The sequence below is a fragment of the Harpegnathos saltator genome, unplaced genomic scaffold (genome assembly GCF_003227715.2).
Source record: "Harpegnathos saltator strain DR-91 unplaced genomic scaffold, Hsal_v8.6 scaffold5, whole genome shotgun sequence".
NCBI lineage: Eukaryota > Metazoa > Arthropoda > Insecta > Hymenoptera > Formicidae > Harpegnathos > Harpegnathos saltator.
In genome coordinates this window covers 366,689-379,241 of record NW_020230315.1, presented here as the reverse complement: position 1 = coordinate 379,241, position 12,553 = coordinate 366,689, and the positions used below count along the sequence as shown (strand labels likewise).

The window sequence follows — 12,553 nt, the reverse complement described above, 5'->3', positions numbered from 1 at the left end:
AATGTACGTATATGTATGTGCGCGCGTATAAATCGCATAGGAAAAGATTTTATATCACCAAAGTTGCATGTTACAAGAGTATATACAGACAGAGAGCAGCCTTAGGCGTGAAATTCAAACGTATGCTTCGTCTAAGTGAAAAGTGCATGAAAATTTACAGTCATCCTGTGTAACAAAGGATATTTTATATTTATCATAACATCATGCTCCACCTTTAAACACGATTCACTTCATATTTCGCAAAAAAAGTAACGTAGAATTCACACAAAAGAACTGCATAGTCTAAAAGTCCTAGTAATTAGTAAATAAATGAGATACTTACGTTCCCTAGAACAGAATTGATTGAAATATTTTTTTTTATCAGTTTCATGCGAATGAACACAATGCCCTGATGAGTGTATATTCTAAAAATTGCAGTCGAATATATATTTCTCAATATAGTGTGCAGAGGTAGATAAAATTACACATAAATGACAAGTAAATGTCAATCTTCACACAAGCAATATTGCTTTGCCATAGAATCAATGTTACCTTACACGGTAATGATTTCACTTATTCTCGGGGATGGTATGATGTGGAAGCTTTAAAACTGTTTCTCTTTATTGCGTTATATCGTACAGATTTTTTGTTGAATATACATGTCGTCCGTTGAAGAAGGTGTGTAAACTTAACGTCTTTTTTTATTTATTTTTTGGGGAATTTAATAATAAAACGTTATCTTTTTTTATATTATCTCAATCTCTTTAGATTTAAGAGTATTTTGCGTAACTACATTGTTTTAGATCGCCATTCAATAAAAAATGTACATATAGTACCGCATCCATATATATCGCGCAAAGAACTTTTATCGAATTTGTTAAAAGGGAAATCGAGTTATATGAGAGAGATGTAAGATAATGCGAACCCGCATGGAATTACCTATCGAATTATGCAGTGTTACATTCGTCTATAAAATATCAATGAAGAAAAGCGGAAGCTGAATATCTTTTGATCGAACTTTTCACATGTTTTTAATAGATATACTCGTTCATCTACCAACCTGTACCAGTAAAACTTACTGAAGTATGCAGTTAGATTAGTAAAAATACAAAGCGAGTGCTTTAAATGAGTCATTTAACATAGTACTAAGTTTCATCGTTTTCAGATTTTTACAAAATACTAATATCTTTCACGTGAAGTTGTTCATAAATCCTCATATGTAAGTTCAACAATTGTAGATCTGCGATATATTATCGATCAATTTTTACACAATATTGGTTGCGTTTTGCGTGTAAAAATATTGTATTATCATAAGTTAATCCACGATGTACAACAATGCAGAGACTGAAAAAGAGAATAAAAGTTCAATTTTTAATATATTCGAGTTATTCGTTTATTACGCGCAGTTGTACAAAATCAAGAACTCGGAGTTTAGCTCTGTGAGCTCATGTAAAACAAAGTGCGCTACTCTCGTTAAAATGCAGAAAATTTGATATTTATATGTATATATAGATCATTAAATTACCACTACCACTTTTAAAGCGTTCGATACAATTTTCCTTCACTATGTATATTTAGTTGGCAGATACACTCGTTCATTATCTGTTGCAGAACGTAGAACATACGTGTATCCAAACCGATAGCGGACATTTGTTTGAAATTTGAATAATTGTACTTGTATGCAATCTTTCGAAAAAAATAACCGCAGTATGACAGCGCGGTCAATCATATATATATGTGTGTGTGTGTGTGTGTGTGTATGTGTGTGCGCGCGCGCGATTAACGTATACACAAAAATATATTTACAAGTCTCGGACGAATGTGATGTTTGTTAGTGTGATAAACATGCGCTTTACTAAAAATGGAGAGAGAAATTATAGTTCTTTATATAGTGAGCCCTATAAAGAGTGATGTCTTTAATGAAGGGAAGTATCTATCATTACGTGTACTCTAATGGACATAAGCCGGCGGAGTATTTTTCGCTTTTACCCTGTTCAGAGGTATACTATATTCTATTTTTTAATTAGTAAGTATACATATTTATGTAAAATATAATGAACCCGATGCTGTGCAAGCATCAAAAGCATATTAATGTTTACCCTGTTGAGAGTTTCTCTAATATTTCTATCCTTATTTCATAGGTATAGCGGTGAATCTAATATAGTTCCGATGAGTATATAACAGAGGTAAATATATTAGTATTTTCACATGCAGTATATTTACCTCGATCTTATGCAGTCGACATTTTATGTAATGCACATAATGTACAAATATATAGGTAAATACAGGTTTATTTATCATTACGAAAAAGATGTTCTACGCATACACAATACTGAATTTTTGATGAACACGAATTAATGAGGCATCTGATGTAAAATATTTTACTATATTAACTCGATTAATGTTTAAGATGTTAGACTTTCCTTAATAAATGCTTCATGCGTTACAATAATTTTTATTTATGAGTAATGGTCTATTTATATTCAATCCATATGTATGAAGACTTTTGGCAATTTTGATGAACTAATTATTTATATAGCTATATAGTAACTTAATAAATTTATTTGTGTTAAACTTAAGCCTATCAGACTTATCGCATTGTAAATTAATAAATAAATAGTAACAATAAGAAACACACATTCAGTAATGAAAAGGACATTTTCACGCGTCTTTGTCAGTCAAGTTTGGGAAATATAATAGCGGGTTTAAGATTCTCGAAAATAAGAGAATAACGATGCGGTAAAAACGTAAGAGGTATAGAGCGTTCTACAATTAAAAATTTTCTAACTACAATCAGTTTCATACGAAGGCGAATAAAGTGTATAACAATGACAAGTGTGACAATGACAAGTAATCTATCGAGTAGACTACTTAACAAGGTACATTTCCTTTTTGTACAACAAAATGTTAGCTACTGCTTAGCTAATGATCACAGATATGAGATCAGGTATAGGGATATGGCACTGAAGTTATGCATTACTCGAACCAAATCTATCTTGAAATAATCAAACATGTAATCGGGACACTCGTACAAGAATAATAATGATGCTGACTGGTTCAGGTTTAACACAGAGGGACTGCATATGACTTAATTTTTTCAGATCAGATACACGTTATAACAAAAACAGAGTATTTAATAGTAATAGATGCTCTGAAAACCATTAACATAGGATATAAGTTCAATACAATTCAATAAGCGTGAGCAATGTTTCCATGAGAAGACCATATGTATATGGTGTAATATACAGCATTTAAAAAATTATATATCGTCTGATCTGGAAAAAGAAAAAGAAAATTAACTCGCACAATCGCGAGAGAGAGAGAGAGAAAGAGAGAGAGAGAGAGAGAAAGAGAGAGAGAGAGACGTTGAAATTTTCAATATAATTTAATTAAATGCCGTATATTAATGTCAATCAGTTCTTAAAGCAAGTTTCCAGACATATCGTATGAACTGAAATACTGAGTAATTACGTAGGAACAAGCTATACGATGCCTGCTAGTTGTAAAGCTTTTCTATCTTGGTAACTATACGATATCTAAATTGTGCATTTTTTCCTTGCATGCCTCAGTATTTTCATTTTATTTATCAAGCTCGATTAGGTCATTTTTAGTTTTAGAATACCGCGCCCTCGCGAATTTCGTATTTCTTTAACAAAAGATGGATACTCGTATTACAAGAAAAATATATGGGATACTTTCAATTACGTAGCATACTATCTCTCCTTTTTTTTTTCACCGAGAAGTGAACCTGAAGTTGTTTTGTTATTACGAATCGGCTGACTAGCTACTCTACTTGTTTTGATAGGTACCTGTATGTATGTAAGTTTACATTAAATAATAGTTTTTTTTTCGATATATAATATATAGGGCTGCGTCTCTATATATAATAAGAGGACAGATTACAAAGTGGAAGAAATTAAACATTTCCAGTTTCTATAATTGTACGGCAATACAAACAATTTTGCACCATTTGGCGAATTTATTGACATTATGTGCTCGCATTAAACACTTGCCCAAAGTTACTCAAGTATAAGTGGGTAATTAATCTGAAATAAAAGACATGTGCTGTAAAATTGTGAAATGTGTCTTTGCGCGTATATCTCTATGAAATCAAAAAAGAGACTCTAACATCGCACAATCAAGTATAATACCGTAACTACGGAATATCTAGTGTCTAAGTCTTGTTGCCAGGTATTTATCGCACAAGTCTATGTATATGTAATTATTTTATGAAATTACCTATGCAAACATGCTCCTGATACATTGTGCATCCTGTTCTTCGAGGGGTTTGAATTTTGGATTTTTATACATTCTTAACTTTCAATCGTCAACCTGGTCGTATTACGTTCCTGAATCTAAATTTGTCTTCCTCAGGAAACTGTAAAAGATATATTTTCAGGCAATATAAAATGATATCGTACTAATGTTTGTGGTGCACCTCTATCACTAAAAACTCAAACACATGATAAATGATCACGCGATTTTAAGGATAGAAACTCATGTGTCATATCTTTACGTGTATTTCTCTGACAGGTTTTATCATTCTCTTTTGTTTCGGTAAACGAAATAATAAATTATTTTAGTATAAAAGTTAGGAATTATTTTAGTATAAAAGCCGAAGCAACCTTACCTCAAAAATGATATCACTTCAAAATACGTTTCCGTAAGTTTGTTTGGCATTGGTTATGTATGTACATACATATATACATATTTATACGCGGAGAATTATATAGAAATTTTTTTCATCATACTTTACAAGAATCCAAAAGAACTTGTTCAGAGGAAAATGATCGTTCGCGACGTCATTTGGACGTTGTTGCAACCACGTGACAATAGGAAAAACATTAAAGTTTTAAATTTAATATCTTACAAAGCCTTATAGATTATTAATGTACAGTTTCGCAAGGTAGAGATGATATTTAACGGAATAAAATTCTCTACGGCTTGCCTCTAGCGATATCTAACCAAACATCAAAAATATTTTATGCAGAGGTATTCTATGTAGCTAGTCTAACTCTTCACCGACGATAATGTTGAACACGCTGAACGGTCTATTTCTAGATCTTCCTAGGACGAGTTATTTTCACTTGCGCTTTGTACACATATTTACACAGATATACAGTGCCGCAACTTCGAAGAACACATTTGCCCGCTGTACAGATTTTATACGTTCGCTTTCTTTTCGTTCTCTCGTTTCTTTTTCTTTTTTTCCATCTTTTCTTTCCCTTCGTTCTTTTTACAGCAGTGACTTCTCGTAATGAAATAGTATCGATCATCGACTAGTCTTCTTACGTCTTCGTTTTGACTCACCGGACGGATTCCATTCTGGATCGACATCGGTGTAACAATAATTTACCTTAGGAACGTTTCTCTTTGAGCTTCTCGTTTGTCTAATGGATGACTGCGTTTTTTTCGGCTTCTTGCACGCGCCGTCCTGCTCCTCCTGCTCCATCGTCTCAGTCGTTATACGCTTCATGGACGTTGGATTCATCACCGTCACGTCTCTGCGCTGCGTGGGTGTCTTAAACATCCTGTCCTGACAAGTCTCTAGGCACACTGCATTAGACTGATCACCGGCCGACCGAAACTGGCGCTCGTGGCTCCTTGTACTTTCCTTCGTAAGATTATGATGTGCATTAGAGATGTGCATATCCTTATAGTAATCTCTCCGTACTATCTCTCCGTTCGAATTGAAATGATAGCTGCCATGCGGACCATCCTCTTCGTTAGGAGATAGTTCGTACGTCGACTTGATGATCTGCGAGGGATGCTTCTGCGTGCCGTCGAGCGCTTCCAAGGCGGCTATGGACATCATGGGTATTCCAGGATAGTTATCCATCTTCTCCGCTTTGATGGGCACCTTCTCATACGCCATGGACATCATGGCCTTCAATCTCTTCTTCAACGGCAGCTTGTTCTCCATGTCCTTCTTGAATAACTTCTCCGGCTCGCGTTGCACGTCCAGCTTCTCCAGAGTATTATTCTGCAGTACTCTCTGCTCTATCTTACATAATATCTGATCGTCATACAATTTACCTATTACCGCTTCGCTTTTTGTCCTATCGTGTTCTTGGACGGCGGACGTTTGTACTGACGAGTGCGCGGGCAAAAAATAAGAATTACTTTCGATACAAGACACGTGAGAGTCCGTGGCGGGATGTATACACTGTCTACAATGGGTGACTATGTCGTACGTGCAATTGAGGCACGAGCACTGATGCGACCTGCCGCACGAATTGGCGGATTTCGTGTGGGAATGGAGCGAAGTAGTAGAATTAATTTGTAAACTACACGACACGGAGGTGCAGTGCTTGTGATACGGCATACACAGGTCGGTGCCGGCGGCGCAGTTACCGTAAATCGACGGTATCGTCGTGGGATGGCTGACCGGGATATGTAACGAATGTTGCGGATCGATCACTTCGTGCGGATGCGAGTGTATCCCGTTGCAGCCCTGTATACCGCAGTTCGGCGTGATGTGGCTGTTGAACTCTTGCTTGATATTCTGCCTGTAAGCGAGGATGGACTTGGACTTGCGTTTGTCGACCGACTTGCTGACGCTCACGCTCGCGACATTCGTATCCTGATAAATCTGCGGCGCGGTCGCGGGTAACACGTCGCCCGACAGAGGACCCTTCTTACCGTAAGGCTTCATCTCCGCGATACTCATCAGGCTGCCTTCCTCCTCCGGCTCGATCTTTATGCCTTTGTTCCTCCCGACGGCGAACTTATTCTCTTGGCACGATAGCGCCAAGTCCTTGTATTGGGGCAGATCCAAATTGAACGAAATGTGCTCCGATGTGTTAACGACCTCGAACGATGCGCAATCCTCCGGCGGGACCATCCAGCTCTTATCTTTCATCAGACGACTCTCGTCGTACGCCTTATTGATGGTGTACAGATTGCTGTTGGGAGACTTCTTCAATAGCACGACCGTTTCTCCGTTTAATATGACGTTTGTATTCTCCTTGATCGACTGCACATTGCTCTCCGCTATACTCAGGTTGTTGGACAACGCGTCCGTGGTCTCGTAGTTGATGGCAGTCTCGACGACACGCGACACGCTGCTATTGCTCGGATCGTTCTCGCAGTCGTCGGCGGGGCTCAGGTCGGTCGTCGATGTGACCTCCACGTGAAGCGCTACCTTGTCCAACGCGTCCTCCGGATAAATCCCGACTATTCTGTTGATGACCTCGGTGGATGGATTCTCCAGAATCCGCGAAACCGTGTTCGACGAGTCGTTGGTGTCGGCGTCGTCGTCGGTGGATTGACTGTAAGGGGAGCTCCTCAACGACGCGTAATCCTTGACTTTGATTTGATCGCATTTTAGCTCACGCTCGGTTTTCAAATGAGACACGTGCTGCGACACACTGGCCAATAACGAAAGCCCGTCTATGTTGTCCTGCAATTCCGTATCCTGAATGATGCATCGATTGTCCGATGAATCTCGCGCATTCTTCGCGTGTGATGATGATATCTTGCACGACTTGCCGTACGTTTCCTTCGTTAATTTGCGATTGTTGCGCGACTGGTCGAAGTCGCGAAGATTCTTCCCAAGCTTCGTGCATAGTACGGATGTTCTCACTGGATTCTTCGCGGTACGCTCTTCGCCGCGACTCCCGTTGGAATCGATCTCCGCGCTCTCCTTCCGATTTGCCTTCAGCTCGGTACTTTTGTCGCCATTGACTCCATCCTTCTTTGAACACAGTGACAAGTTGACGATATTAGAAATATTCTTCTTATCGGTCGCGCGGTTTTCAAAAATAGTTTCTCTGGTTTTACGGTTAGAGGATTTGTTATCCCTTATGTCGTCGCTTACCTCGATGCAAATACCAACTTCTAAATCTGTTTGTACATTAGAATGGTCTCCATTCATTACGCTAAGTCTTACGGTATTATTCGCAACATCGTGTCCCGCTAATACACATTTATCTTGAGATTCAGGCTCCTTTGGTTGCTTTGTATTTTCAGCAGTAACGCGTGCTTGTCGCAGCTCCTCGGATTCTACCGCCTTACTTATTAGCATTTCCGCACTACTTACGGTTGTTACGAAACGAGTCTCAGCCGCCGTCGCGGAAACCGCACATTCTTCTCCCTTGCCTGATCCGCCGTCGATTCTGCTCGGTCTCAAACATTGCGTCTCATCGTTCGTCGTCTCACGAGTAGTAACCTTCTGCGTCGCACATCTGTCGTCGCCGCTGATATCCTGCTGCATTTTTCCATCCGAGTCACTTGCTTCGTCCTTCTCGTTATTCCTGTGATGCGTATGTACCAGTGACGAAATTACATGCGGCGATAATTTATCTTTAGCTATACTAGGATAGTTAGCGTTACGATTACAACTATCATCTTCATCTTTGGAATCACCTTGGGCACATAACGCGAGAGGACTATTTACAGTTTTAGAGTGCTCCGTTCCTAAATCACAGATTTTCCGTAAACTTTCAACTCTTTTACATGTTTCACTTTCAGGCTTTTTCGTAGTGTCTTTTTCTATCAGTCGTTTAATCACAGTCTGTATATTAAATCTATCGTTTATTTTCTCATCTGTCTTTACCTTCGAAATAGCGTTAACATCGTGACACTTGCTAACGTTATCAGTGCCACTTGAAACATCCAATAATGAATTTGTAGAAACTTTAGATTTATTAGACTGTGGTCTACCAACGATTACAGAAGAAGAGACTGTACAGGGCGTTCCAACATTCTCGTTTTCGTCACTGCTGTCCCGCATCACCGATTGTTTCTCCGATTCTGCGTTATTATCATTAAATGATGTCCTCCTCTCTTCTACTTCCAAATGTTTTACTCTATCGCTATCCAATCTTGTCTCTTGTATGGATGTACCCGAATCATTCTTCAAGCATGTATTTTCTGTGGCGTGTACAGATTGAAGCAAATCTTCCAACTGCTGACCGAGAGTCACCTTCTTCACGGAGTTCACATTCCCCGCCATCTGTTGTTTCTTGATCTTCTGCGATGCTCTGATCGTCTTTGCATCGAGTTTCTTCTTAGCTTCCTCTAGCCATGCGACTTTTCTGGACTTTCTTTTCTTTATACATCTCTCAAAAGCGATGTCAGTTGTAAGATCGATTATTACAATTTTATTAGATTTTTTAGCTTTCTTCCGAGGAAGAACTTTCGGTTTAATCGGTTTAGAAATAGTCCGTGTTACTGAGATATTTGTGGAAATTGTGCCTAAAGGTTTAACGTTTGTCTGTTCTGTTATTAGATTTGTCGGTTTTAAATTATCTGAAGAAACAGAGGTATTTTGCACACTTTTGTCTGAGGGAACAACATTAAAATTGTTTTCGATACGACCGAAATTTTCGTCTTCGCGTGATGTAACTACCAACTAGGAATATACACAACTTCATTATTTTTTTCTCCTTATTCAACTGCAATTACCTTTATGCGAATCTTTTCGAGATTGGAACGAATGAAATTTCATTTATAACATAACAAGCAATATCTTTTCTTTTTACTTTTGACTGTTATTTTATACATTCTATGAAAAAAGAAAATTGTTAATTATTACAACAAAAGACAATGAGACACGATAAAATAATATATAGACAAATAATTCGCATAAAGTTAATATTTCAATGGAAATGCTTTGTTGTCCCGTAAAATGTATTATCTCGTATTATCGCAATATGTTGCAAGTTAAATAAAATTCTATTTATCTCTACGCTCGACGTAATAAAAAAATCATTTTCCAAAATTATATATGTAAAGAAACGTATTGACAAAAACATGCAAGTAATAACAATAGTTGTACCAGTTGTGAAGTGATCCTCTTGGATGAGCTTGGAGTAATAGCTGCATTTTCATTTTTTTCCTGACACATACTTCCTCTGCTTTCTTTGCAGCACTGTACAAATAATTCGCAACATTTTCTTACGTCGAATTTCTGCTGCATTAGATATTTTGCTGAGTTTGGTTGACACTTTGGCACTTTTGGTAATACATCTTCTAACACGCACGGTGGGAAAGTAGTTGGTGGTGCTCCCAGTGAGGCAATTGCGGTTGTGGTAATTTGACTTTTCACGGCCATATCGCTATTTACCTTTCTCCAAAGACAATAAATAAGAAGATAACGAACGTACATAAAATTGGATTCGGGATGCGCTGGAATATTTTTAATTACTTTTCTGAAACGAAATAAAAGAAACACGTATAACAATACAAGGAATTTTAACGCATACACATGTACATTATAAAATTATATAAAAACAATTCGCTAGAAATATATCGCACTTGATATCAACTTCGAAGTAACAAACCAAAATCTTTTCGCATGGAGTTGTACAGAGTGCAGGGATAAAACGCTTAAAAATGATATAAGACAGTGTAAAATATTTTATCTAGTATAATATATAAACATAATCAATCTTTCAATTTAGAACAGTAAAATACTAAATATTAAATCAAGAAATGATACAACCAAATATTAACGTGCTTTCAAGTTTCATGTGATATCAGCAGTCTATATACTTACGTTATTATCGGATCTAAAATACGATGATAACCCCGGCACATAAATTGTGTTTTTATCAAAGTATCTAACAAATGCTCTGTGGAATGTTCTGAAAGGAAGGATTTATTATTATCGATATTGTTACATACCAACAATACATTACATAATACAATTACATAAATAATATCTGCGCGATACATACCTAAATATACATAAAGACAAGAAGTAAGTCTTGTACAAATTCTATTATGATCTTCTTTACTTTTTCTTGATGCTTTTAATTCCATATCTATGTACATTGCTAATAAATCGGACATGTTGTTTAAATAAATTGATCTATTGCGGTCCTGGAAAAAAATTTATTTGCTCGAATGAGTAGCCAAATTACCGTGAAAAGTGGAAACGTGTGCAATAAAATACAGAAAGAAAGAAGATTATATAAACGTAGTATAATGGGTTATACTGAACCTACCTCAGAAAGCTCACGGTAGATATATAAGAACAAAAGTAAGGTTTCACTAATAGAATCCTTCAACTTTGCTGCTCTTAATGGCTTTGTATAACATTCATTTACACTGACACTTACATTTCTGTAATAAAAAAAGATAAGAAATTGAAGTACACAGTGCACTGAGATATATATGTAGTAATTGTAATCTAGCTGTACAGAAAGTGAGAAATAAATGTATTTCAGACATTCGTATAAACAGAGTCGATATAAAGTATAACGAAGAATGGTATAAAGCCAATAAGTATACAATTTGTAATGTTTCAAATGGATATAAGTTTCATGATATAAGAATCTATGCAAGAATCTGATGAAATTTTCTGTAAAGAGGAATGTATTAATGGGATGAAGTCTTTCAATGATTTGTTAAATTTGTGTTATTTCACTTAATAATTACACTGATTTAAAGCATATATATGTGGTTAAATATAATCCTTTTCTAACAATTTCAATGTTGCCTTGTCACAAATAAGACAATATTTTTTTGACCTTCAGACTGTTACAATCTGATTAACCAATTGAGAGGGTCAATGCAGCAGCAGGATGACCCTCAAGATCAGTTCAATAATGATACGGTATAGAGGAAGTTGTGTGAGTGTGTAATGCATAATAGCTAAAGCTGTTCAGGTTAACAGGAGCAAAGCAACAGTAAACTATTGAAAATAAGACTTATTAGAAATAATATGTTACAAGGAGAAATCTGTTAACTTTATTTGCAATAATACATCGCAATAATTGTTAAATTATATTTCGTAATTGAAATATAATTATTAATTGTTTGATTGTGGACACAACTTAAGGATTCATTCAGAATTTGGAAATGTGATTATTTCCTCTTCTCTAAATATTGTAAATTACTAAATAACTGGTGCAAAATACGATTCTTATAAATATATATATATATATATATGTATATTTTTCTTTTAAATCACGTTATATGATATATGCAATTATTTGTAAAAATAACTTCTGTCCTTGAGAAAAATTTTGCTTATTCGAAAGAAGTATATTTTGAGCTCTATACTGATATTTTGACCAATGTTAATATAATGGCAACAAATACTGCTAAAATGAATAAGTTGTGATTAGGAGATTGACAAAATCTATTCAATAATTCTAATTTTAACATTTTTCAAAACAATATTCGGTAAATATTCACATTCGAAGTCACCTCCGATGAGTTTGACCTTGACATGTTGTCAAGGTCTTATCCTTGAATAACATTCAAAAAGTTTTATACGTGTCGTTCATTGTTTATTAAAGTTTTTTTAAAAAATAAGTTTGAAGAACATGATAGTTAATTTTAGTACCAAAAGCTATATTTCTCATGTAAAATTAGTTCCGTCTAAGTAGGATGAAAGGCTTTACCATCTGATTTAACCTAACCCAATAGACTAGATTCATTTTGTACAAAGTCACAAATTTATCTTTCATAAAGAATTGAACAACAAAACGTATATATTTCTTGTAGTTTTCTGTATCTTTTATACACATCCGTACATATTCTATTGACAATGAATACGTAAATTTAATATAGATAGAGTTAGGTTAGATCTTCGTAATGGAGGGAGAGAGCTTTGTTTCCA

The 12,553-nt window shown here is 36.0% G+C and overlaps 1 protein-coding gene across 4 annotated transcripts in view; it reads right to left on the bottom strand.

The window, feature by feature from the left end:
• Nucleotides 1–1,743: 1,743 nt before the first annotated feature.
• Nucleotides 1,744–12,553, bottom strand: part of LOC105182091 (uncharacterized) — a 30,578-nt gene continuing 19,768 nt past the window's right edge. For 3 of the 4 annotated variants that reach the window (XR_003113531.1, XR_003113532.1, XR_003113533.1), the window contains exons 3-9: nt 10,932–11,049; nt 10,662–10,806; nt 10,481–10,568; nt 9,761–10,133; nt 4,610–9,334; nt 4,219–4,357; nt 1,744–4,025 (exon numbers count right to left, since the gene is read on the bottom strand). Coding sequence is in view for 1 of the 4 variants with exons in the window: in XM_025302575.1 (XP_025158360.1) it covers nt 5,252–9,334; nt 9,761–10,133; nt 10,481–10,568; nt 10,662–10,806; nt 10,932–11,049 (4,807 nt within the window). In the remaining 3 variants the exon portion in view is untranslated. Of the gene's footprint in view, nt 4,026–4,218; nt 4,358–4,609; nt 9,335–9,760; nt 10,134–10,480; nt 10,569–10,661; nt 10,807–10,931; nt 11,050–12,553 lie in introns of those variants that run through there. The other variant, XM_025302575.1, reaches the window with a different exon arrangement.